General features: G+C 38.0%; 1 protein-coding gene across 9 annotated transcripts in view; it reads right to left on the reverse strand.

The window, feature by feature from the left end:
- RIMBP2 (RIMS binding protein 2) overlaps window positions 1–27,382 on the reverse strand; it is a 427,034-nt gene that overhangs the window by 62,049 nt on the left and 337,603 nt on the right. For 8 of the 9 annotated variants that reach the window (XM_074299584.1, XM_074299613.1, XM_074299602.1 and 5 more), the window contains exons 7-10: window positions 23,507–23,711; window positions 14,243–14,394; window positions 11,106–11,182; window positions 6,178–6,287 (exon numbers count right to left, since the gene is read on the reverse strand). In XM_074299584.1, coding sequence (XP_074155685.1) covers window positions 6,178–6,287; window positions 11,106–11,182; window positions 14,243–14,394; window positions 23,507–23,711 — 544 coding nt within the window. Of the gene's footprint in view, window positions 1–6,177; window positions 6,288–11,105; window positions 11,183–14,242; window positions 14,395–23,506; window positions 23,712–27,382 lie in introns of those variants that run through there. The other variant, XM_074299646.1, reaches the window with a different exon arrangement.

Consider the following 27,382-nt stretch of genomic DNA (forward strand, 5'->3'; position numbering starts at 1 on the left):
TAGAGAAAGTTTCAACCAAATCTTCGATGGAAAAAATCAGTGAAAAAAAGATGTCAACAGAATCTGATTTTCTATTTGTAAGAAATTTCCTTTTTCTATCTATTTGCTAGCTAGAGGACCTTGAGATGTATCTGAATTTCAATGTTCTTTATTTGTAAAAATGGAGGGTTCAACTAGACTTCCGAAGTCCCTATGGCTTTAAATCTTTGTTCCTATGACCGATGGTATTATAATCCTGATCTCCATTGGTTTCTTCCCTATTAGGGTCATCAGGACTAAACATCTGATTTCTTTAGAAAAGGGAACTTTCAGATGAAGAAAATCTCCTATATGAGGAAAATCGCTTTAATTATCAGATTGGTATTCTTCTCTAAAATGTATTAACTTTCAGGGTTACCCAGCAAACTAGGAAGTCATGTGACCTGTCCAAGTTCACACAGCTTCTATGTGTCAGAAGCAGAATTTAAACCTGTGTCTTTTTGGCTCTCCATCATCTATGCCCCCGTACTTCACTATTCATTTTATCCCCACTGCTTGACTTAAAACAGAAGCCTTGAAAGAGCTACAAAAATAACAGTGTTGACCCTACTAAGAAGACACTTCAGTCCTCAACTCTCAGTCTTCCCAGAAGGGAAGCAGAGTTTTTCCCTAGACATGACAAGGTTTTGCCATCATGAAAGATATCTGGAATCAAAATGTCAGTAAAATTTTGAATGATAGTGTTGCTCCAGTTATGAAGAGACATTTTTGTCAAATGCAAATAAGTGACAGGCCCCCAAAAGGGAAAATCTGAGCAAGCCCAGGAGGCTAAATTAATTCCATGAACAACTAGAATTATTCAGAAGAAGGGAGGGGATGTCTCCTTTTTGCCCTTTTTTATATGTCAATCTTACTTCCAGATACATCTATGTGCTTGGCTAGATAATGTATATGGTGCATAAGGTAATCTCAGAAGAGAAAGCAACACAGCTGGGAGGACTGGGAAATGCCTCCTGAGGAAGGTGGGATTTGAGATAATTCTTACAAGATGAGGAAGCTGGATCACAAAGAGAGGAAGTAACATGCCTCAAAGTCACACTGGGAGTAAATGTAAATTGGAAACAGTATCCATTAAGCAAATCCTTCACTCAAACTTGCAAGGTCATGGGTATGAAAAAAGGACAGATCCCAGAATCTGCTTCCAAATGTATTCTTCATTGTGTGATACGCCAGAGATACTCAAGGTTGTCTAGATATCTGAGAAGTAGGAAATAGAGGGTGTGATGGGCTCTAACATCTGAGCTCAAGGTAGGCTCCTGGCACGCTCTGGCTTTGGTGGCAATATTCCCAAACTACTCATAATTAGCCCCCCTGGGTTTAGTATTGGGTCATTTCAAAGCCATCCTTGTCCTTGGTCCTGACTTACTCAGAGAGGAGTGCATAGATATTGCTACATTTACCATTCTTTCAGTTATGGGAATGCCATGGGCACTCATGTGTTTAGGTTTCAACAATGACTAAAAAGGGCTTCCCATGCAACCAAAGTGCTGCTCAATGGCAGTTGTCCTTGGGCATGGATCCCATGTTCCTGTGTGAATCAATACTGAAGGATAATTTATGCCAAGGACTCATTCTTTTGCTACCAGCTGCCTTGGAATTCTTTTGAAGAATGAAACAGAAATATTGCACTAAACAGTGAACAAGCTCTCAGGAAGTGAATCAGCAAGCCTTCAGAACTACCGTGCACAAGGGCCAACGGAGATGACTTGAGAGTGTGCTCAAAACCTTTTAGAGCGTCTCAGCCAAGGCTGTACAAGAAAGAGTTGTAAGGCTAGAAAGGAGCGTTCTGTTTGTAGGGTTCCCAATCAAAGGGGATATGTATTGTTTCCTGGCATTTCTATTAGTAAAGGAAACTGTAAGAGATAATTGATTTCTTAGGTTTTAATTGAATAGTTTAGGAAATCCATTAACTGAATCCTTTGACTGCTAATCCATCCAGCTACTGCTACTAAGTTTACTTGCTTCTCTCCTATTTCTAGAACAGAAAATGTAACAAATATATAAACCATTTTAGAGAACTGCAGAATCATGTAATGGGTCAAATTGTCCAGATAGAATTTTAGATCTGACCCATTCTCTTTTTTATATCTTTTTCAGTTACATGTAAAAATACTTTTTAACATTTATTAAAAATCTTTGAGCTCCAAATTCTCCTTCTCTCTCCTCATTGAAAAAGCAAGCAATTTGATACAGGTTATACATATATATATTCGTGTATTTCCACATTACACAAACAACAAAAAATACAAGAAAAAATAAAGTTTAAAGTTTTCTTTTATCTGTTTTCAGATTCCATCAAGGTATTTCTCTGGAGGTGGATAACATTTTTCATTATAAGTCCTTTGGAACTGTCTTGGAGCACTGTATTATGAAAACAAGTCATTCACAGTTGATCAATGTACAATATTGCTATTATTATATATACTCTTCTGGTTCTGCTCAGTTCACTTTGTATCATTTCATGGAAGTCTTTTCAGATTTTTCTGAAATCATACTGCTTGTCATTTCTTATAGTACAATATTCCAAATCAACCCATTTTTGAGCAAAAATCCTTCGTATGAGACTAAAGAAAAGTGGACATCCAACTTTTGCCTGAAAACCTCCAATGAGAGGGACTTCCCTACCTTCCAGGGCAATCAAGTCTACTTTTGTTTGCTTCTAATTGTTAGGAAGTTTCTCCTCAAATGAATCTAAAATCTACTTCTCTGTAATTTCTACCCAGAACTCGTAATTATGTCTTCTGGAGCTAATCCCTTTATCATATGATATCCCCTCAAATAATTTGAGATATCTAATCTTTTTTCACTCAATGTCTCATTGCTTCTCTTATCTGGTCAAAACATCCCATTCCTTTCACTGATCCATATAGCACGAGCTTGACATTCTCTAGCAATGAAGTGGTCCTCCTATGGATACTTATCCAGCCTATCAATATCCTAAATAGTTATATTCATAAGGTGAATGTGATGCTCCAGATAAGGCCATCCACTTTTTGGTTGGAAAATTCCCATTTTTTAGTCTGGCAACAGATATGATCAATATGGTGATAACTGAGAATAATAAAATAGAACACATCACCAACTTTTTATCCCAGGGCTGCTGACTATTTCCATAAATCTACTGTTTCTATGCAACAATTAAACAATCTGGTATATGTTACACAGATACATGCTCTAGGCTGGCATGGGGGAAAATCTGTAGGTGAAAGAACTGGCTGAGGAAACCCCAATAGGCTAATTCTGTTGATCTCCAGTAGGTCGTAAATTTGTGGTTCCTATGCTGTGATGACCAACCTCTGAGCCATGGAGTTACTGCTAGGTGGTGCAGTGGATATCTGCCTCAATATTTACTATGTGTGATCACTTAACCACTCTTTGCCTCAGGTTTCCTCACCTGTAAAATGGGAATAATAGCAACTACTTCTCAGGATTGTTGTGAAGATCAAATGAGATCATTTTTGTGAAGTGCTTAGCATAGTGCCAGGAACATAATAGGTATTGAATAAATGTTTATTTCCTAACTTCCTTGAATCCACTGATGAACTTATAAACAAGCAAACCGACCTTCTGTAGGCTGAGCAAATGCAATGTCCTACATATGTGTATTGCTACTTTTTCAAAGTTACAAAGATGCTTCAGATAATACGGTATATATAGGGTGTTAACCTGAAGTCAGGAAGCCCTGAATTCAAATCTAGCCTTTGACACTACTTGAGTAATCATAGGCAAATGAGTTAATACCTCTAAAACTTAGGCAACTTGAGAGTTACATGTTACAAAAGCCTTAGGGTTGGGAAGAGTAGGATTCCCACACTGTTTTATTCACTCATAGAGATTCTATTGTTATTATTAATAACAATGAGCTCATTTTAAAAGCATTACTAAATTCAGGAAACTCTCTAAGACTCTAGATTACAAAGTAGGTATATTTGTGCATTGATAGAGATGGTTTCCTTACTGGAAAGAGGGGGAGAGTTCCTTTTTTTGTTTCTATGAATCTGACTGGTGATCTCATTGTTGTGGGAAACACCAGTTGAGTTCAGGACTTCTCCCAATCCAAATCTACTTCTATATATACGCATCAATGAAACTGCTCTCTCCAAAATCAACAATGACCTCCTACTTGCCCAATTCAATAGCCTTTATTTAATCTTCATCTTGATCTTTCTATACCCATTGATACTGTCAACCAGTCTCCTTTTGTTACTTTCTTCTCTCTGGATTTCCATGGCACTTTTTCTCTGACTGCTTCTTCTCAGTCTCCTTTGCTGTATTTTTATCCAGGCCATACCCATTCATCATAGCTATCCTTCAAGAATCTGTTCTGAGCCCTATTCTTTTTTCCTCTATATTCTTTGGATGATCTCATCATCTCCTATGCACTTAACTATCTTCTCTATGTGAATGATTCTTAGATCTATTCATCCAGCCCCAAACTGTATTTTGAATACCATTTTCATATCTTCAACTATCTATTGAATATCTTTGATTAAATGTCTTGGAGATATCTTAAATTCAACATATATAAAACCAAACTCATCACTTTCTCACCTCCCCTCTTCCTTATTTCCCAATTACTATGGAAGGAGGCATAGTCTTCCATCACCCAAACTTAAAACCTAAGTGTCCTCCTGAATTTCTCAGTCTTTCTCACTCTTTAAATCCAATGTCGTCATGTCCCATCAATTTTACATTAAAACCATCTCTCAGATACACCTCCTTTTTTAACTCTGATACTTCTGCTATACTGGTGCCTTTATTAACTTACTCATTGGTCTTCCTGATTCCAATCTTTTCCTACTCCAGTCCGTCCTCCACTCATTGTCAGACAATGTCAGTAAACTCCCATGGCTCTTTCTTACCTATAGGATCAAATATCAAATCTCCTATTTGACATTTAAAGTCTTTTATAACCTGGTCTCTTTTAATATTTCTGATCTGTGAGCCTTATCATGTGCTCTGAGATCCATTGTCAAAGACACTCCATCTTCCAAGGCCTTTCACTGGCTATCTCTTATGCACTGAATTCTCTTCTTCTCTGTTGCTATCTTCAAATCTCAACTAAAATTATTCTGTAATAAGCATTTCTTGCACCTTTTTAATGCTATTACATTCCCTCCTCTGATTATTTCCAATTTAGCCTGTATATTTATTTGCCTGCAGTTGTTTATATATCTCCTATCAGACTGTGAGCTTGTTGAAAACAGGGACTATATTTTGCCCTTTTTGCATCCTTTTCATTTAGCATAATAGATATAATAAATGGTTATTGACTGACTAAAAGCCTTCCAAACTTTCTGAATCTGCTTTCTTGAAATTTAGAGGACTATATGTGATATGGGAAATAGGGGGAATCAGAAAAGGCTTCTTATTGTAGGTGAGTCTTTATCAGGTACTTAGGGAGATCCAAGAAATCAGAGGCAGAAATGGGAAGGTAGAAAATTCCAGGGATAGAAGACAGCCAGTCAAAAGTCCCATGTCACTCACAAGTCGAAGTGTCTTGTGTGAGTAAAACAAGGGAGCCAGTGTTACTGGATCTCAAAGTTCATGGTAGGATGAACAAGGTGTACGAAAACTAGAATTGTAAGACAGTTCCTGTTGCTCCTGGGAAGTTAAATTTGGCTAAAGACCTTTCTGTCAGAGAAACCCATGAAGATTTGTCTGAGCTGATGAAGAATGAAGTGAGCAGAACCAGAACAACTTCTATAATGACAACATTGTAAAAACAACTTTGCAAGACTTAACTGATTAATGTGATGATGAAACACAATTTCAGAAAATTCATAATGAGGTATTCTATCAACTTTGTAAAAGAGAAGAGGTGGATTCTAGATGCAGAATGTGTCATAAATTTTTGGAGAAGGCCAGTGATGATGAAACACAATTTCAGAAAATTCATAATGAGGTATTCTATCAACTTTGTAAAAGAGAAGAGGTGGATTCTAGATGCAGAATGTGTCATAAATTTTTGGAGAAGGCCAGTGCTGGACTTTGATTGTTGTTATTCCTGACTATGTGTACTTGTTAATAGGATTTTGTTATCCTTTTTTGTTTGTTTCAATTGGAATGGGGTAAAAGAAGGAGAAATAACTATTTATCAATTTAAATAAAATAAAATAGAAGTAAAAACATTACAACCTTCATAGAATCCATCTTCATCCATGTCACCATAGACATAGAGGTATTTTCCTGCTGTGAGGGGGAGTTCAGCTTCCGGGTTTTCATTTGGTCCATCAAAGGGGTTGTAACTAAAATTAAACAAATTTAGAATAAATCCATGAGGGAATTTGAATTTTATCCAAAATTATTCTTCTTGGGTTCACTTTTTATCTTCACACAAATCAAGGAATCATAACTACACGTGGCAGAATCACTATTTCTAATGGAAAAGAACCTCATTAAATCCTTAATCTTAATACCTTCCCTCTGAATCAAATCTCAATTTATTCTGTATATACCCTGTTTGTACATCTTTTGTTAAAGGTCATTTCCCCCCAGGAGACTGTAAGTTCTTCAAGGACAGGGACAATCTTTTGCCTTTCTTTGTATCCCCAGAATCTAGCATATAATAGGCACTCAATAAGTCCTAGTTACTTGACTTACTCTGAGGAAATTATGGCCAGTCTCCACCCAAACAAAAATCCCTTCTTATACCATATTTGACAGTCGATCATCTAAACTTTAGTGGGAAACCTCCATTGAGGGGACACTCACCATCTCCCCCATTAGACTGTAAGCTCTTTGAAGGCAGGGGCTGTCTCTTGCCTTTCTTTGTATTTCCAGGGTTATGTGTCTACCACATAATAGATGCTTACTAAATGTTTACTGATTGAATGACTGATTTCAAGGCTGCCCATTTTCTTTTTAAAAAGCTCTAATTGTTAGTAAATATTTCCTCATATCAAGTCCAAATTTGTCATATGAAAAACTTCCACTTATTGCTTTTAACCTTATGGTTCCATGTAGAATAAGCTATTTAATCTCTCTTCAATAATAACATCCCATCAGATATTTGAATACAATTCTCAGGCCTTACAGAAGCCTACTCTAGAATTAATGGTTCTCAATTCTTTTCTCATATGGCCTGAGTTAAATTACCTTCAAAATCTTGTCTGTCTCCCTCCTCCCAACTTTCCTCCATTAACCAATGCTCATTCTAAGATGTGCTTGGACCAGGACAAAGCAAAAGGGGGACCATCATCTCCAAATTCCTAGACATTCTTCTCTGAATACAACCTAAAGTCACTTTACCTTTTAGGTTTCCGCATCTCACTGGTGACTCACATTGAAATTGCAGATCTTTTTCAGACAAAGTTCTGTCTAACCATATTTTCCCTCACACTGGTTTTTTTGAACCCATGTTTAAGACCTTATATTTATTCTGTATTACATTTCATTTTACTGAGCTTGATTTAATGTTTTTGCCTGTCAAGGCTTTAGATTCTAGCTCTGTGCTCTCTGAGAAACCAGTCCTTTTGTATCTGATATTGGATGTATAATATTGAAATTCCCTGAACAGTCTGCCAGCTCTTCTGTATTTTTATGCAGGCTTTTCTTGCATTCCTAGAATCCTTCAAGGTTTGTTCAGCGGCTAACTTCTGTAATGACTTCTCTGATTTCTCCCTTAATTGTTAACACTCAAACCTGTTTCAAATCATAAAGCATTGTATATCTGCATTCATCTTATTTCCTTTAGTCACAGATTACAATATCCTTGAGAGCCTGGATTTGGGATGCTCAAATTTAGAGATATTGCTCTCTCTCAAATGGTTACAAAGATTATTTATGCCCAATCTGGGGTCCAGCCTTCTGAGCTTGTGTTGGTATGACCAATCAAAGCCAGCCCCAGTATACATTAACTCCCAACATCATGATGTCATTTGGGTCCTCTTCGAGCATGAAGGACATACAACAGCTTACTTATGTCTCGACACAGTGTTTTATATATATAGGAGATGCTTAATAAATGCTTCTATGACTGGTTCCACTCACCTTCCCTCTGTCTTTCCCTCAAAAAATATCCTTCTTTGATTATCATAACTCCCTTAAATCTTTTGACTCTTCTTATTAAACTGTAATCTCCTTGAGATCAGGACTATCTTGTTTTTGTATTTGTTTACTTAAGAATTCAGCACATTACCTAGTACATTGTAAGTACTTAATACTCTTTCTGCCTGTCTTTCCCCAGTGTGTGTCTCTATTTCTGTCCTTCTGTTTCTGTCTTTTTGTCTGTGTTCCTGTCTCTCTGTGTCTCTCTATCTGTCTCTCATCTATTTACCAAAAAAACTGACCTTTAAGTTCATATCACTTAAGGATGGAAAGGAAAAAAATGACAATGACAGCCAAGCTAGGATTTAAACCAGCAGCAATGTTCTAGAGTCAGCAGCTGAAATCTTCATTCTCCAAGCTTAAAAACAGAAATAAGTTAGATGGGGGGAAAAGTGGGAGTGCTGTTGCCCGAGAGGAAGCCCAGTGGGCATAGGGCAAGTAAGCTCTAAATCTCATGGATCTGTGCACATATTAGATTACACCTGTGAGCTGTAATTAAAAAAGAGAAAGAGATCTAAGCTGACCAAAACTCCCACTCCCCGTAGTTGATCTGGAAATAAGGATCAGCTAGCTCATAGGACCACAGCCCTGAAATCAGAAGCAATCTTTGAAGTCATCTACCAAAATCTCAACACTTTCTACACGAGGCTGTCCCTGACTCCCCTTTTGCCGGAGTTCTTCCCCCTACATGTAACCAGGTCCTGATGAGTGCAAAAAAAAATTAATTCTATGCAGAGGTTGCATGTATTAAGTTCATACTATTTGAAGTTATAATTATGTAAGATATGGTCACTGCCATATATTAGTTTTACATATATTTTACCACGTTTAACATATATTGGATTACTTGCCATTTAGGAGAGGGGTGGGGGGAAGGAGGAAATTAGAACACAAGGCTTTACAAGGGTCAATGGTGAAAAATTATCCTTGAATACGTTTTGAAAATAAAAAGCTTCAATAAAAAAATATATGATCATTGGCTCCAGCACAAAGAAATAATATAAAAGGCATTTGAACAATGTGTCCGAGTCAGGGGATTTCTTAGTTGTACTATTGGGCATACAAATTTAATTTGTATTTAAGTATTAGTTTCATATAGACATATTGTCAACCTAGACATGTTTTTATCCTAAAAGAATGTAATATCTTTAAGGGCAAAGACTCTTTTTTTTGTCTTTTTTTCTGGATCAAGTGAGATATTTTGTAAACATTTTAACACACTGCCTGTACCACAGTAGATTAAATATATATATATATATATATATATATATATATATATATATATATATATATATATATATATGTATATATATGTGTGTGTGTGTGCATATATATATGTACACATTTACATATGTAAATATATATGTGTGTATGTAAAGGTCTTTTTGATTCCTGGAAGTGTGGTCAAATGTGTTAGCTAGTCTTCTAAACTCTGGCTCTTCTTGAATATATGTACATCTATGCATATGTATGTATAGTGCATATATATATATATATTGGTATCATATGTATGTATATGTATATACATTACACACACACATATATATATATATATATATATTCACATATTTCCTTCTCTTCTTCATCCCTCTATCTTTATCTTTCTATTATCTAACTTGACACATAGCAGACACTTAACAAATCCTTGTTGACTCATTTTACAGATGAGGAAACTGAGACTCAGAGAGACTGAGCAAGTTCCCCAAGATCACAAGAGCAGTATAAAAGGCAAGATTCAAATCCAAGCCCTGTGGCTCAGAGCCAGTGCTCTTTTCCCAGTCTCATGCTTTTTCCCACCAGACTTTTCAAACATTTCCTATTTAACTGCTGGTATTCCCTTTCTAAGCAGAATCATTTTTCCAGGTAGCATCTTGCTGAGCTTTCTGAATTTAAGCAGATGTGCAAAATCTCTTCCCTAGTCCAACCCTGTAGGGTGCATTTCATGGGCCATCCACATTTATTTTTCTACATTATTTGGGGTGAGGAGGCGAGAAAACAATCATAAAAACCTCACTGATGAAATATCTACCACAATGAAGCATCCTTAAATGGGAGATAACTCCTGAGTATAGTATTTGGTTATTCACAGTGACTTAGTAATTAAAGTTTAATAAATAAATTAATGGGGTAATTGTATTTTATTTTTGCCTGGTTTCCTGCTGGTTGGGAAAGCAACTGGCAGGCTGTAGAAGCCTTTAGCACCTGCTCCTAAAACAGTCTCTTCCCTCTCTGGGGGATGTGAAGTTAATTCGAGCCTGGCAGGGGGTTGTGTGTTTCCCTGAGTTTCCATGTTTTGTGTTCCTGCTCCGCTGTGTCAGGCCATTAGTGGGAAATGGGACAGGTTCAGCTGGCCCAGTATGTGCTGGAAGAAACAGAGCTTTGTGAAAACATTGTCTCAATGAAGCAACCCAGCACCTGCCTATCAGCCTTGAGGTATCCACAGCATCACAGCGCTGGGCTGCAAAATGTTTGAATGATGTCTATCGGTACCTCCTGTAAGGTTGTGGCGGGGGCCAGAACCCATCTCCTCTCAGAGAGGAGGCAAGAAGCCTCCTTGAACTGTTTCTTGGTCCTTCTCCAACTATAGAAGCCCCAGAAAATGAAGTCTTGGCAAGTAGGTTAAACAAATCGCACTGTCTTTGTGGAACTATGGAATGTCATTTGGGAAGGAAGCTTTAGAAATGATCTAATTGTTTTACTCAGATCAGTCAACAAGTATTTATTAGGCACTTACTATAAACCAGACTTTCCATGGATAATCTGAACTAGGGAAATGCTGCAGAAAAATTGGAGAGTATAGGATCTGAGATCTAAGGAACTGGGTGAATCCTAATTGTGTTACTGTGGGTAACCCGACTTTCCTAGATGTCATCAGTCTCCTAAATATAAAATGAGAGTTCTGGGCTAGATGATCAAGTTCTCCTCCAGTTTTAAATCTACTCTGTTCTTTGTATCAGGCTCAAGAAACAATGATGATGGGGAAGAAAGGAGTGAGGAAAAAAGTTACTCATTTTTACCTGTAGCGGGCAACACACAGATGAACCTTCCCCGAGTATTTCTGCTTTGAGGTATTGGAATTCCGTTCATTATCCATCTATTAAAAAGACAATTAATTCTTGGTTTGTTGGGACTCAATCTTACAAACCCATGAGAATTTCATTTCCTATTTCTACATTTTCTCTACTTACACCAGAGAAATGAGCTAAAAATGGTAGCATTTCCCATATTCTTTTGATATCTTCATAATCTTTGAATTTGTTTGTTAGAGGTACAGAAGATACTTTCTATATCCAAACTTTTATACTATAGTTGAGCATTTAAGCATAAGAAAAGTTGACTGCAGCCTTCGGTATTCTCAAGCTAAGAGTCAACTTAATATTGGGGACTTTCCCACAGGGCAATGGAACATTTGTCTGGTCCCTTGAGAGGTAGTGCTGCATTTTAAGAGTTTTCTTTTGTGGGATTTTTTACTGATATTTTCTATTTCTTATATCATCAAAGCAGCCCACATATTCTTCCCCCTCTTATCCCCTAGAGCCATTCCAAAAATGTGGTTTGCTTATTTTCAAATTTATTTTCAAGTAGGAAAAATCAGAATAACTGATCAATGCATTATGAAAGTCCAAAAATGTGTACAATGTGTAATACCTATATACCTCCCACCTTCACCAAAGGGTAGATTGGAGCTGTCTTCTCATATTTCTTCCTTCAAGTATCACTTATCTTTATAATTTTGTTACCTTTATTTTTTGTTTTTTGGTGTGTCATTGTTCTTTCCGTTTATCCTGTAGTTACTGACTTTGGGATTTTGGAGGGGGGTTGGGAGAAAGTAGCAACATTTATACCATTAAACTTTGGGATTTATGCATTCACTTGATGGATATTATCCAAATAACACACCACAACACTTTCTTTCTTCAAGATCTCCTGCCAAAATTCCCAATGTTGTCAGATGAACCAATAAATGGTTCATAATTAAGCATAACAATTAGACATTGTTTCAACAGTCCAGAAACTCCAACTATCAATCATATTATCAGAAATATCAGCAGTGTTATACCTATCATGGTAAAAAGTCTGAAAATTTAGCTAAAGGTTTTAAAAAATAGAAGCAAAAAACCTTCTGGAGCCATGAGTCTATCTCAGTGGGGAAATTTCCTTCAGAGTTATAAATTAGCAAATTGTTTATAATTAAAAAGTTAGCCTGAAGGTACTGGGGAGATTCCAGAATCAATTTGTCACAAGCTGCATTTAAACCCATTCTTTCAGACTCCAATCTCAGCCCTCTATCTGCTATCAAAATCCATACTTACTTCCATAATTCTTCCTTGGTTACTTAGTATTTTTGCAAAATAAGTAGAGAGAAAGGTTTGGGATGAGCACAACAGAGTTAGTAATTATACATTAATATTTTATTTGCGGGTAATTATTAGAAGGAATATGATAGAAGCAAAATTCTCCAAGCTACTTATAACTTACTGAAAATACAATCTGAATTCCCTATGTTTCAACCTGGAAAAATTCAAGATCTGGGGCCATTAAAGAACCAAGGGATGTATAATCCTTCATTCAACTTTGAGATTAGTCATTTTATCCTGATTGGAAGTCTGGGAAGACTTATTTAGTTACTAGGGATGATGTTTTGTGAGTACCAGGGGTAAGGAAACTCCTTGAGGCAAGGGGTATTTCTGCATCTTTCTGTGCAAAAAGTTGGCTGACTGAAATCACTTATTGTGAATGACAGGACAAGGAAAAAATTGGACTAGGGATGGGCCAAGCTGAGGAATAGAGCATTTATCTTTCATACGTGCATAAATCTGGGAATCACAGAGCCACTGACAAGGATTCTATTTCAGCAAAGATTTTTAAAGGTCCTTCCGTTGAAAGGGTGGTTTTCCAGAAAAAGTCCTGAAAATGTCCTAAAGGATTTATACCCATGACAAACCTCAATCTCTCCCAACCAGCCTCCTAGTCCTTTGTTAATGATCTTGTGTTTTGAGGCTTCAAAGATGCTTATTTTCCAAAAAAGAACCCTACATTTCCAAAGTGTCTTCATTGATAAAGTGAGCCTGAAACTTCCACCAACATTTAACAGGCAAACAGAACAAACATGGGACATCAAGAGAGTGGAAGGAAAGGCTGGAAGACACAATTGATCCTTTTGCATACCCATTCCTCACAAAGAAGGGAACTTGGAAAGGGTTCTTCTGACAAGAACATAGATTATTTGGAAACAACTATTTGTGGAGTGGTGTAAAAGCCAGCCTTTGTCAGTATGGGATCTATTAGAGGAATGGAAGAGGAAAAGAAGGGAATGAAGAAGGAGTGGAGAGAGGGATGGAAAAAATGAAGAGAAAAGGAAAGAAAAAAGAAAAAGAAGGATGAAATCATAGAATCACAAAATTCAGGATTTGCAAAGAATCTCAGTGGTCATCCCATGAACAAAAGGAAACCCCATCATAAAATATCCAATCATAAAGGAAAAAAAGGAAAAAAGAGAAAATAAAAAGGAAAAGGGAAGAAAAGAGGAGAAGAAATAAGGTAAGATAAAGGAAAAAGGAAAGAAGGGGGGAAAGGAAGGAAGGGTGGGAGAAAATGAAACAAGGTGGAAAAAAGAGACCAGGAAGAAGTAAAGGAAAGGAGGAAATGAAGTAAAGGAAGAATGAAGGAATATGAGAGAGTAAAGGAAGGGCAGAGGGAAAAGAAAGAAGGAAGGTGAAGGAAAGAAAGAGGAAAGGAAAGAGGAAGTAGAAAGAAAAAAACTAGGGAATGAAGGAAAAAAGAAGAAATGGGAGAGAATGGAAGAGAAAGGAAGGGAAAGGAAGAGAAGGGAAGGGAAGGGAAGGGAAAGAAAAAGAAAGGGAATGCAAAGAAAAGGGAAAGAGAAAGGGAAGGGAAGGAAAGGGAAAGGGAAGAGGAAAGGAAAAGGGAAAGAAAAGAGAAGGGAAAGAGAAGGAAAAGGGGAAGGGAGAGGGAAAGAGAAAGGGATGGGAAAGGAAGGGAAAAGGAAAGGAAAAGAAAGGGAAAGGAAGAGGAAAGGAAAGGAAAGGGAAAGAGAAAGAAAAGGAAATTCCTCCTTCTTGAATGTAGTAGTATAATAATATTGAAACTGGCAAATTCAGCAATCCCCTGGCACAGTCACAACATGACTCACGTCTGATTCAAATCTGCATCCTGGGCTGCCAGATCTTGACCTGGATAGAAAAGTAGGTTTGACAGACAGTGGTTCAGGTTTGTCACTGGAGAGTGGTCGGGGTCGAATAAATTCAGCAATCACAGAATGACTTCCAGAAGTACTGTCCTGACCTGGCCATGAAAATACAATAAAAAAATAGAGAGAAATAAAATAAAATCTGAAACACACGTGTACTCACACACAATACACATACATACACAGAGAGACAGTCATGTAAACATGGACATTAATGACAACAGACCAGTTCCGTTAGGCGAGTGGATGAGGGGGAAGTTATATCTTTAGTAGCTGCCATGACCTTCTCTCTCCCTCAGAAACTAATTTCAGTTCAATGAGTCTCCCATGTGCAAAGTGATGTATTTTTGAGGCAGGAAGACCCTCAAGGAAGCCCAAGCCTTGAGGAGCTGGGGAAAGAAGCTCTTGTTGAGCAGAGATGGTTCATGATGTATGACACCCCAACTCCTCTAACTCCATTTTCTCTTATTATAAATTATAAAATGGAGGTAATAATCCAACCTACTTCTCAGGGTTGTTGTGAAAATCAAATGAGGTTACATATATCAAATGCTTTGCTATATCAGCTAATAATCAGAATTTTAAAATTAGGCTTAATCCCCACTACAGTGTCCCAGGAGTCCTCTTCCTCAAGGCAGCACAGTATAGTGTCAATAGGACTAGACTGGTTCTTGAGATAGAGGGCCCGAATTAGAATACTTCCTCTGATGTTTGCTGCCTTACAATCTGGGGCAAATTATATCCTTCCCTCACTTAATTTTCCCCATCTATACAGAAGGAATAGGTATTGGTGAGTTAAGGTCCCTTTCAGTTCTTAGTCTTTGAAGTTATAATAAGAGTCACTATTCCCTGGGAGATTTCCTCTGAGAGCATCTGGTGTCCCCTTGGGAAGGGGAACTTTATCATCTCCTCCTAATGAGGGCCCAAGTGACTTTCCGGGTCCTAGGTAAGAGGCAATTGCTATGTGGTTCTACTGTAAGAGGAGGATACAGACGAGGTGGAAAAAAACTGGAGAATGATTAAATTCATTTCCCTCATCTGTTCATGGCTCCTAAAGAATTCCCACAGGTGTAGACAACTCATATTCTTTCTCCCACTCACTTAAGGCTCAGCTCACGTACTAATTCATAAAACTTTTCTTGGTAACTCAAAGTCTGACATCCCTCCTTCTTCTGAATCCTTATTATCTATGCCATTCTTCTGGAACTTACTGTACAGGGTCTCTTATTCTTACCTCTTTATATATTGTAATGTCAACTCCTTCCAATCACAAGAAAATCGTAAGCTCCCTGAGGGAAGGCGATGTGCCATCCATAGTATGTAGCATAGTATTTTGCACTCATCTGAAACTTAGCATGGAGTGTCTCTTATTCTATCCATCTATCATCCCTCCATCTATCTATCTATCTATCTATCTATCTATCTATCTATCTATCTATCTATCTGTCTATCCATCCACATCTTCTCCTCTCCTCAATAAGATTAGAAGCTCTTAAGAGGGGAGTGCATCCTACAATACAACTGAGTCGTTATCTGAAACTTACCATGGAATGTCTCTTATTTTACCTATCTACCATCCATCTATCTACTATCTATCTACCTACCTATCTGTGTATCTATCTACCTACCCATCCATGTCCTCTCTTCAATGAGATTGTAAACTCCTTAAGAGATGGGAGTGTATGCTCCATAGTATCTATAATAGAATTGAGTAAAACTTATCATGGAATGTCTCTTATTTTATCTATCTACTATCTGTCTATCTATCTATCCATCCATCCATCCATCCATCAATCTGTCTGTCTGTCCGTCCGTCTGTCTATCTGTCTGTCTATCTACCTACATACCTATCTATCTCCTCTTCTTAATGAAATTGTAAATTCCTTAAGTGAAGGGAGTGCATCCTTCTTAGTATTTAAAATAGTGCTGAGTAGGTGTCTAAAACTTTTCATGGACTGTTTCTTATTTTTTGGCTATTTATATATTGAAATATCCTCTCTCCATTGAGATTGTAAACTTTCTGAAGGAAGAGAGGGTGTCTTTTCCATGCTGTCTAGCATGGTAATGAGTACAGAGAAGACTTACAACACAGAAGGAACTCAAAGGACAACTAGTCCCACCCTCTCATTTTACAGATATGTAAACTGAGTCTTGAGGGGCTTAATGACTTTTCCAAGAGCTTATTTCCTTTGTAATAAAAAGCCTATATTTTAAAAATTTTTTACATGGCTTCTGGTGAAGTCATTTTCTCCTCTCAGATAAGGCAGCACATTTTGATGAAAAGAGCTTTAAGTTTATAGTACTGTAGCTGGGGAACTGGCTTTGGAATCAGGAAGAACTAGCAAATCCTGTCTCAGATTCTAACTAGGTATGTGATCTTGAGCAAGTAGCTTCACCTCTTTGACTCTTCTATACTCTTTACACCCGGAAGTTCCCCCTCTTTTTACCCCCACACCGTGTGGTCCAGTGACACTGACCTGTTTGCCCTTCCTAGAACAAGATGCTTCACTACCCATCTCCAGATTTCTTCCATTCCTGAACTGCTCTCTCTCCTTACTGCCTCGTAGCTTATCTGGAGGAAAGTTCTCCTTTCAAATCCCAGCCCAAACCCTTTCTTCTAAGAGAAGCCCTTCCTGCTCCCCTTAATCTAGTGTCTTCCCTCTAGGGTTTATCTCCAATTTAAACTGTATTATCTTGTGTGTACATTATGCTTGCTTGTTGTCTCTCTTTTTAAGCTGGGAACTTCTTCAGAACAGGGAGTATTTTCTCTCTTTATTTTTATTCTTAACTCAGCACAGTGCCTGGTATATATAATAGGTGTTTCATAAATATTAACGGACTTATTAATTGAGCTTCAGTTTCCTCCTCTTTAAAATGAGAGGCTTCAGCTGACTTTTTTGTGGGGGAAGTAATCAGGGTAAGTATTCAGGTCGTCTTGGCTCCAGGGTAGGTGCTCTATCTGCTGCTTCAAGAGAAAGTTTTCTCAATGGAAATTCAGATTTAAGAAACTGTCCAATGCACTCTGCCTGGCACTGGAGGATACAAAGGCACACGTACTTTTCTGAGAAAATATAGCAGATCACCAGGTAAGTGCATATATGAAAAATTTGAAGAACGAGGAGAATCAAAAATGCTGGGGATAGGGATGGCACTTGTAGCGAGCATTAAAGGATGCTAAAAATTATGAGAATCTAAGGAAAGGAGGAAAAGCATTCCAGAAAGGGCTGTTGAGGTGGAGGGTACAGCTGGTACAAAGGCACAGTGGTTGGAGATGAGAGGCTGAGTCAAGCACGCCCAATTTGATTGGAACATAATAGTTCTGGAAGGGTAATTAATATAAAATAACTCAAAAGCTAGGCTAGAATATTTAACATATATTGGATTACTTGCCATCTGGGGAGGGGGTAGGGGGAAAAGAGAGGGAAATTGGAACACAAGGTTTTGCAAGGGTCAATGGTGAAAAATTATCCTTGCATATGTTTTGAAAATAAAAAGCTTCAATAATTTTTTTTAAAAGTTGGGCTAGAGCCAGACAAGATTGTAAATACCAAAACAAGTTCTATTCTAGAGTCCTTCTAATTGCCCTGATTGAATATTGCTCTTGATTATAATTCATTTCATGCAACTGCTCTGAGACAAGACCTAAATCCTGACTCTAATGCTCTATCCACTATGTCATCATATCTCTTACAGAGCACTTGTGAGCATAAAATGAGATAAAATATACAATGTATTTGGCAAACCTCAAAATACCATGTAATTGTGAGCAATTATTAGTTGGTTTTTTAACAGATGAGGAAACTGAGGTTCATAGAGATTAAGTGATTGGTACAAATTTACAGAGAGCCTGTATTTGAACCCAGGTTCTTGATTCCACATTCAGCAGTTTCCTGCCCCTGTACTGGATCATATGGGATTCTGTCCTTTGGTTTAACAGCTTAAACTACTTTACAAGGCAGAAAAGTGATGAGTCTGCACAGGAAGAGCTTGTTATGGATATCCTACTGGGTTTCCCATCAGGGAATCCTGTACAGTTATAAGACCTTAAGAACTGGCCTTCTTCGTAGGGAGGATATTTTGAGAGATTTGTTCTGAGAACGTGTTATTAAAAATATATGGATTTCAATATTGCTTTGACCACCCAGAAGGATGGTACTTCTGGACTCTGTTAAACATTTTTAACTTTTTAAAGAGGCTCCAAAGCAGCTATTGCAAAGGACTCATGTATTTGTCTCTGCTGAAATGCTGATAAATCAGAAGTATACCAGCATATGGCACCCTTCCAGAAAGCCCAGTGGCCTGACATAAATCACCATCAGGTCCTCCTCCCACAATAAGAAATGACAAAGGAATTCATTGCTCTACAAATACTACCTACTTCATGTTGAGATTCTTGGAATAGTAAATAAGACCTGGCATCAGAAGGCGTGGAAAGGAGGCAGCTTGGAAAAATGGAAAGAGCATTTCTGGCTTTCTAGTCACAGGACCTGGATTCAAATCCTGCTTCTGACTTTAGGAAAATCATTTCACTTCTTGGACCTCATCCATTAGATTTTAAACTTTTTGAGGGCAGAGATAATTTTTTTACTTCTTTTTGTATCTCCAGCACCTAGGACAGTGCCTAGCACTTGGTAGGCATTTAATAAATGTTTATTGATTGATCTATAAAGTGAGGTTGGACTAGATGACTTGTAAATTCTCTTCTAGCTCTGGATCTATGTACCAAATACCCTGGGTCCCTCTACTCTGCCCTCCACCATGACTGGGAAGAGCTTTTTGTTCACCTCCCACCCCATCCTTTTCCACAGGCATCCACTGCCAGGCCCACAACCTTGCTATTCCAAAGGAAAACATTTGCAGAGCTCATTCACACTGACCTTTGACTCAATATAGTACCCCTCTCCTCTCAGGGGCGTTTGCATTTTAAAAGTGGAGTCTTAAAGAAATCAATGCTGAATCCATGGGAATTTGCAACTAATGGGAACATGTAGGAGAGAGTAGGAGATATATTTTTACTAAAAGAATTTGCTGGTACTTTTTCAATCAATCAATCAATCAATTGATCAACACAGATAAAGGCAATGGAAAGAACACTGTCTCTGGATTCAGAGGAGCTGAGTTCATCAGCTATTTCTGACATAGCTTCTGGACAGGTTACTCAATCATGCTTGATCTCAATCTGTGCATCTATAAGTGAGCAGCTTGGATCAGACAGCCTCTGAGCTCTGATTTTTGGGGCAACCAGGAGTTTTGCTGGCTTGTGATGGTGTGAGAGCAGAGTTGGTCCCCTCTGCTGAAAGCCCATCCCAACACATCTGTACGTAAATACCTCACTAAATAACCCAATGTCAGAGGGCACGGAATACAAGCGATCATCCATTCTCTGCTTGAAGATGTCAAATGAGGGAGATTTCTTCTTCTCCCTTACGGTGGTTTCAGTTTTTCTCTGTGTGTCTCCCTCTTTCATTCCTCAACCCCCATTTCACAGATTTAGATTTGGAGCTCTAAGGAACCAGGGGTCATCTACTTCCCAGCTTCTTAAACTGTGGGTCACAACCCCATATGGGGACTTGTAACTGAATGTGGGATTCATGAAAGAATGATTTATTATCAGTAAATGTTTGATTTGTATACCTATTTTATATGCCTATATTCCCAGGGTCCCATAAAAATTTATTGAGTAAAAAGAGGTCACAAGTGGAAAAAGTTTAAGAAGCCCTGATCTACTCCAATTCCTTTTTTAACACAAAATCGTTAACATGTGTAAAATGTTTTGCAAACATTAAAGTGATATGTGAATAGTATTATTACTTTTAGTTTAAAAAATAGTAAGCAAGTTTATAAAGATGAAATGACTTACCATTCAATAAATGCCAGGAAAAGATAGATTCAGGATTTGAAACCTAGTCTATCTCTTTTCTATTTCTAGCATCTTTGCTCCATCATCATCTCTTAAATGTTTTCTAGCTTATATTGATAATTTTCCCCAGAAAAATATTGTGCCCCAAACTGTATGCAGTAGCCCAGATATGGTCTGACCAAGGAACAGTATAAAGCAGACTTTTTTCCTTCTGAAAATTATACCTTTTTAATGCAGCCTATGATCTCATTAGCATTTTTACAGCTATTTCACACTGTTGACTAATGCTGAGCTTGCAGTCCAACCCAGGTCCTTTTCAAATGAGCTATTCTCTAACTACCTGCATTCCTGTATCTGGTGTTTAGGAAATTGATTTTTCGAACCCAAGCATAAAACTTTACACTTTAACCCAATTAAATTTAATATTAACTTGATTAGGCCCATTCTTCCAGTTAAATACCATCCCTGTGGTGTCCATGGATGAAACTATAATGTAGCAAGGATGTATGTGAAAGTGTCTTAGACGCACAAACACATACAATGGCTACCACCGCCATCATTCTTGTAATCAGAAAGACCCAGGAGATAAAATTCCATTGTTGACATAGATTGTCTGGGTGACTATGGGTAAATCACTTAACTTAGGCAATTTCCTAAGTTCACGAGATCCAGAAGAGTGGATGATCTGAATCAGATGACTGTTATGAACTCCTTTACCTCAAGTCCCTCCTCTCCCATGTCCATCTCCCCCTCCCACAGTTGATAAATTAATATTCCTAAATCACAGTTCTGACCCTTTTACTCTCTTGCTCAAGAAGGATCACATGGATGACTCCATACAGTTTTTTGGATAACATACATTCAAAACTCTTCACAATCTGGTTCATTCTGCCTTATTACATATTATTAGATACCTACATTTCAGCCAAACTGCCTTGCTTGCTACTCCTAGACACGGCATCTTTCTCCCAATTCTGTGGCTTTGTACAATCTTCCTCCCATGCCTAGAATGCTCCCCTATCTTTCATAACCCCCGCTTCCTTCAATGCTCAGTTTATGTGCCACCTCCTACTCAAAGCCTTTCCTGTTTCCTTCAGCTTTCAGTCCCCACTTGTAATTACTTTATTTGTGTCGTACATATTTTATAATTTTAATATATGTTCATGCTTTTTTCCCTAAAATAATACAAAGCCCATGGAAGTAGAAACTATTTTTTGTTGACTGCATCCCTCAAAATCCTAGATTTTGGTTGTTTTAAGTCTTTTCTCAGTCGTGTCTGATTCTTTGTGACCCCATTTGGGTTTTTCTTAGCAAAAATACTGAAGTGTTTTGCAGTTTCCTTCTCCAGGTCATTTTACAGATGAGAAAACTGAACCAAACAGTATTAAATGACTTGCCCAGGGTCACCCAACTAATAAGTGTCTGAGGTCAGATTTGAATTCATGAAAATGACTTTAGGCTCACAGATCTATGCTCTATGGTATCACTTAAGGCCATCCAATTCATCTAGTTCAAATGTCCTGTAGGTGTGCCTCATACAGCTCAAAACATTCCCAAGTACAAAGCCAGCTTAAAATGTAATCAGAAAAATTTAACAAAATAAATAAAAATACAAAAAACAAAGGCAATGTTAAGATGTGCTTTTCTAAGGCAATCTGGACCCAATGAGATTCTTGAGTGGTTTAATGGCCCCAGTTTGTATCTAAGTTTGATACCATTGACATGGGCCAATAGTCTCATTTATCAGACCAGGAAATCAAGACCCAGAGAGGTAAAAACAGCTTGTCTGGGTTCAACCAGGTAGAAACAAAGAAGAGATGGCACTCAAACTCTGGTCCTCTGATGCCAAACCCAGAGTTCTTCCCATTGCTCTAGAAATTTAACCCACACATTCAAAAAAGTCAATGTGATAAGCTTCTCCCTCCTGCTTAATCATATTTATTTTAATAACTAATTATTTAATTTTAATTAATCCCATTTAATTCATTAATCACATCTGATTTAAATTGAGTTTAGCATGTTCAATTAATCATAATTAATTTTATTTAATATTTGTTTATATTAATTTAATTAAATTTTTTTATTATCATGAGCTACCTAGTTGATTGAGGGCATGTTCCTGTTGTTTGCCTCTAGCACCAAAATTGTTTATTATAACTATGTTTCCTAGGGCACCACAGTAGGAGGGTCCCCTATCTAGTCTATGAACCAATAAGGGTACAAATCCCTCTAACAAAAAACCAAGGAAGATCTGAGCTCCATTTTCTCTACCTTGGCCAGGAAAAAGCTAATGATTACATTTAATACATCACCGGATCATAAATTAGAACCAGAAGGAACCAACTCCTTCAGCCCCATTTTATAGATGAGAAAAGTATAGATGAATTACTCAAGACATCAAGTTGAAGCTAGAACTTGAAACCAGATCCTCCTGGCTACAAGTCTATTCCATTAGGCACAATAGCATGCTACCTCTCTCGGCCTATTTTTGTTCCAAAGATTAGTTTTTAGCACTTAACTTTGGTAGATTAGAAAAGCATCAGCTTCTAAAGGCAGTGAAATCTGGGGACTGCAGTCTTGCTCCATTTAACTTTGCATCACGGGCCCCAAACTGCTCTGAATATTGCCCAAACCTGCAGACTTCTTCCCTCTCATCCCTCTAGGGAGGAATAGACTGGTTTCCCTGAATAAACTCTGTGATGTTTTTGCTTGTGATCAGGCTCCAACTTCACAGAGCTAACGTTAAGCTCAATTGTCGTCACCATGGTGTTTTCCAAGCAGAAATTTCACGCTAAGAGAGAAATTCGTCACCGCTTTCCTAAGCACTGGGTTTTTCAAAATCAAAGTAGCTCTAAGACCTTTGTGGTGATCGCCGTCATTGGTGAATGATGGCAATGTCCTCACGAATGAATTCCTAAGAGAAGCAGCTATGATTCATTCCTCCCCCAACACAGATGGCAATGATTTCTCTTAATATAGTGGTATCAGACTCAAATAGGGCCACGAAACCAGACATAAGGATCCCTGTGGGCTGCATATTGACTCAGAAAACCACATAATAGCATTCTCTATGGGGTTTTTGTGTTTTAATTTATTTTGTAAAATGTTTCCCTGTTATATTTTAATTAATTAAATTAATAATTTAATTTAAATCTATATTTAGTCCCAGGGAGCTGTCTGAGGTCCATTCCATCCAGCAGGTCCCCTCAGCTAATAATTGTCAGAAGTCCAATGTGAAGAAATCTAACTGGCTTCAAGTCCAACAAACGCTACGTCTTTTTCTCTTCTGAGTCCCCTCAGTACCTAGCAAGGGAAACTGAGTTAGGAAGAGGTTTCCGATCTCTTACCTTTGCCAAAGGAGGCGGCTATTCCATTCATAAAGTGGGTGAAAGGCTTGTTAGGGGAGCCCGGGATATCCAAAGACACCACAGAATTACTGCTCAACAGATCAATCTTCCCCGCCTGCTGCCGAAACTTCTCCAGCTCCCTAGACAGGAGGTTGAACTGCTCACTTTGGGTCCGACATTTCTCTTCCAGTTCTCGAACCTTGGACTGTACAACAGGGGCATGGAGATAGGGTCAGTGGGGAGGCAGGTCCCCCAGAATGGGCTGGAATGGCAGGAGACTGGCTCCTGGTTTGTAAAGTGAAGAAAGGGAAAAGTGGGTGAAAGAAATGCAGACTGCCAGCTGAGTCACTGGCCCAGTTCCATCCCGTATTAACGTAAAAAATCAGAGGTACCAAGCTGTCTGGCAAGCATTAGGAAGATGCTGCTCAGAATTTCTGGGCAGCCTGAGTCTTTTGGAGTGGGAGGAGGCAGCTTCTGTCTCTTGGAGTTTGATTTGAAGGCATTAGTCTGAAATGTAGGAGGAATTGGGGGAGCAGCTCATTGGCTATCCGTCTGAGGCCCAACATTGTTGAAAGAAGCTTTTTTTCACCAGGGGAAAGTTAATCTTGGTCTGTCTGCATCATAGTCAGGTCTACAGTGTGGAAGGTCACATAGGACTTGGGGGGGGGCAGTGTATATGACTACGTTGTCTCTCCTGGGAGGATGTAACCTCCAAAAGAGCAAGGATTGCCCCATTCTCTGTTTTTGCACCCCTAGTGCCTATTGGAGTGCTTGACACATAGTAGGTGCTTAATGCTTATTGAACAAATGATTGTTCTGGTGAACACGGGGCTAAGACAAGTCACAGGCAGGGGCTTTATTTTGGACAAAATTAGGAAGGATAAGTTCAACCAGTCCAATCATCAATAAGCATTTTTTAGCACCTACTATGCACCAGACACTGTGCTAAGTGCTGGAAGAATAGACAAAGACAAAAAAATTCCTGCCTTAAAAGAACTTATGCTTATTATATTATATATTATATAGTTGTATATAATATATTATATTATCACAAAGAGAGATGATATGTATAATGTATATACATTTAAATATATACCAATATATTCAAAATAAATACATACAGAGTCTAACAGCTTGGGAATGGGGGTGGGGAGGAAGAATCAAGGAAGACCTTATGTAGAAGGTGGAGCCTGAGAAGACTTCAATGCTACCCTTTCAGCTCCTCTTTCCTCTCATTCCTTTCTTGCTCCCATATTCCACCTCTATCCCCAATAAAGAAGTTGTTGCTGTGGAAGTCATCCTGTGCCATTTCCCAGCATCCTTAGCATTTTCATTGTGGTACATGGGGCAGTGACTAACCCCATGAAGATTAGCTGGGTGATCTTGGGCAATCTTCCCTTCATGTTTCTAAGACTCAATTTTTTCATCTGATAAATGGGTATAAAAATAGCCCCTACCTTCCCTTTCCTGCCTACCTTACGTGGTTACATTGTGGATGTTCAGGATACTTACTAGATGGGGTATAGCAGAAAAAGCATGAGTTTTACCCATAATACATAACATCCTAAAAGTCTTAGTGCCTTTTATAGCATTAATGACTAAAATAGTTGAGGGAAAGGATGGGAATAAACACTTATACAGCACCTACTGTATGCCAGGAATTGTACAAATTTTTTACAAATATCTATCATCTCATCTGATCCTCACAAAAATACTGGAATATAGGTCCTATTATTATCTGCATTTTAAAGTTGAAGAAATTGAAGCAAACAGGTTAAGTGACTTGTCTCACAACTGATTAAGTGTCAGATGCCAGATTAGAATTCAGGTCTTCTTGACTTGAACAAATTAATTAACAAATTGATAACAAACAAATAAGTTGGTAAATTTCTTGACTTGTTGACATTTTTAAGATTATTGCTTATTTATTAATTTAATTATTATTTGTTCCTGACTTGAGGTCCATCTCTCCCTCCACTGTATGACATATTTATCTAATTGGAGGACCTTAGGTAAGTGTCTTCTTATCTGAATCAATGAATTTCTTCATCTAATCAATAAGCGGAAAAACATGCCCCTGCCCTGCTAACCCTGTGGAGTTGTTCTAAGGATCAAATGAGCTGATCTAGAGAAAGGAGTTCTATGAACTACAAACCTCTACAGATTATTGATAACAATCCTCATTTGTAATTTACCCCACAAATAACAATTCATATTTTTAAAAATGCATTAATGTCTGCAAAGTACTTTATGGTCTTGTTTCATTATATCCTTATTAAATACTGTCCATGGGCATGTTATGACTATCTCCATTTTGCAGGAGAGGAACCAACATTGATGAAATTCTAATGTGTTCAGAGCCTAGTGCTGGGGGACAAAGGAGACACACTATTTAAATAATCTTGTTCCTTGCCTTCATGGAACTTATGCTCTAGCCCTAATTCTATGGAATAAAAGGTTTTGTTTTTATTTAAGAGATTACAGGAAGAAGGCAGGGGTTACCCTTTCATAGCCAGTTCCCTTGAAATAATGTACTACTTAGACAATTGTTAATAAGTATCTAAAGCCAGATTTGAAGTTAGACCTTCCTGACTCCAGGTCCAGCATCCTATCAATTGCACTGAATATTACTTGAAGACCTGTTCAGTCCCACATTATTTTATTCCAGGGTTTTACTCAGTGGCTATTAATTCAACCCATCCCTGAACAAGAATCCCATTTACAATACCTCTGACTTGTCCAGGCTTTGCTTGAAGAACCTCCAGAAACAGGAACCTACCACCTCCTCTATGCTAGACTGATCTGGATTCTTTGACTTGCGGGGCATCCTTTGGCAAAATCACCAACTGAGATGAACTCTACACTCCAACCTGATTCAAAGTTCTGATATTTAAAAAATGACGGTCAGTTTTCCTCCCTCCCCCACAGACAGTGAGCCTGCTGATTCCCTGGTACAGAATGAAGCGCTATTTGTTTCTGTGAACACAGCTTTCTAAAAATAAACCTAATGAATTCCAAACCTATAATTAATCTCTTCAATTCATAAAACATCAGTAAGTTTATTCCTGCTCAGGAAGAAAAAAAAACCTGAATGGATTAAGCTGGTGATTTATCCTTCCATGGAGAGAGCAATCAACAACTGAAACCCAGGGGCTGCTAAGAAATGTTCTTCCAAATAGATTACCTTTGTCTTCCTTGACCTCTTCATATCTAGTTGAGTTCATCCCCCCCCAAAATACTTCCTGAATTCACCTTGACTCTCTTTCTTCTTAGAATTCCCTGGTACCGTCAGTATGTTAGTCACAGATCACAGATTCACACAATCTCGGGGTCAAAAGGAATCTCACAATCAATTATGGCCCAATCCATATTCCAAAAAGCATCCCCACTAAAATATATTCATCAAGAGGTCAATCCAATCTTTGCTTGAAGCTCTAATGAGAAGGAGTCCCTTAACTCCTGGGGCAGCCCTTGACTCAAGGTCAAAAAAGAAAAAGTCAGCTTCCATACAGTTTTCCAATAAAGTAGAGATTGCCTAATACAGAATCTTTGTGACTTTAGAAAAATCTGTTTCATTTTCCCTATCTGAAAAGGGCAGGCTAAATGATCTCTTTTTAGCTCAAAAACCCAAGATTCTAGATTCTAGAAACTTAAAAGATAAGACTTATGGATCCCTTTCCTTTGTCTTTGTAGACTCAAGGCTAGTGACTCGGACATATGAAAATGGGAGGAGTGGTCTTACTCTTGACACTCTTGGGAAAGAAAGATAGTAGTCCAAGTCATTATGAAATTATGACAAAATGGACATTCTTAGAATGAAAGGTGATCTGATTCCCTCATTTTACCAACAAGGAAACTAAAACATAGGCAAGTCAA

Source organism: Sminthopsis crassicaudata, chromosome 1 (genome assembly GCF_048593235.1).
Source record: "Sminthopsis crassicaudata isolate SCR6 chromosome 1, ASM4859323v1, whole genome shotgun sequence".
NCBI classification, from domain to species: Eukaryota; Metazoa; Chordata; class Mammalia; order Dasyuromorphia; family Dasyuridae; genus Sminthopsis; species Sminthopsis crassicaudata.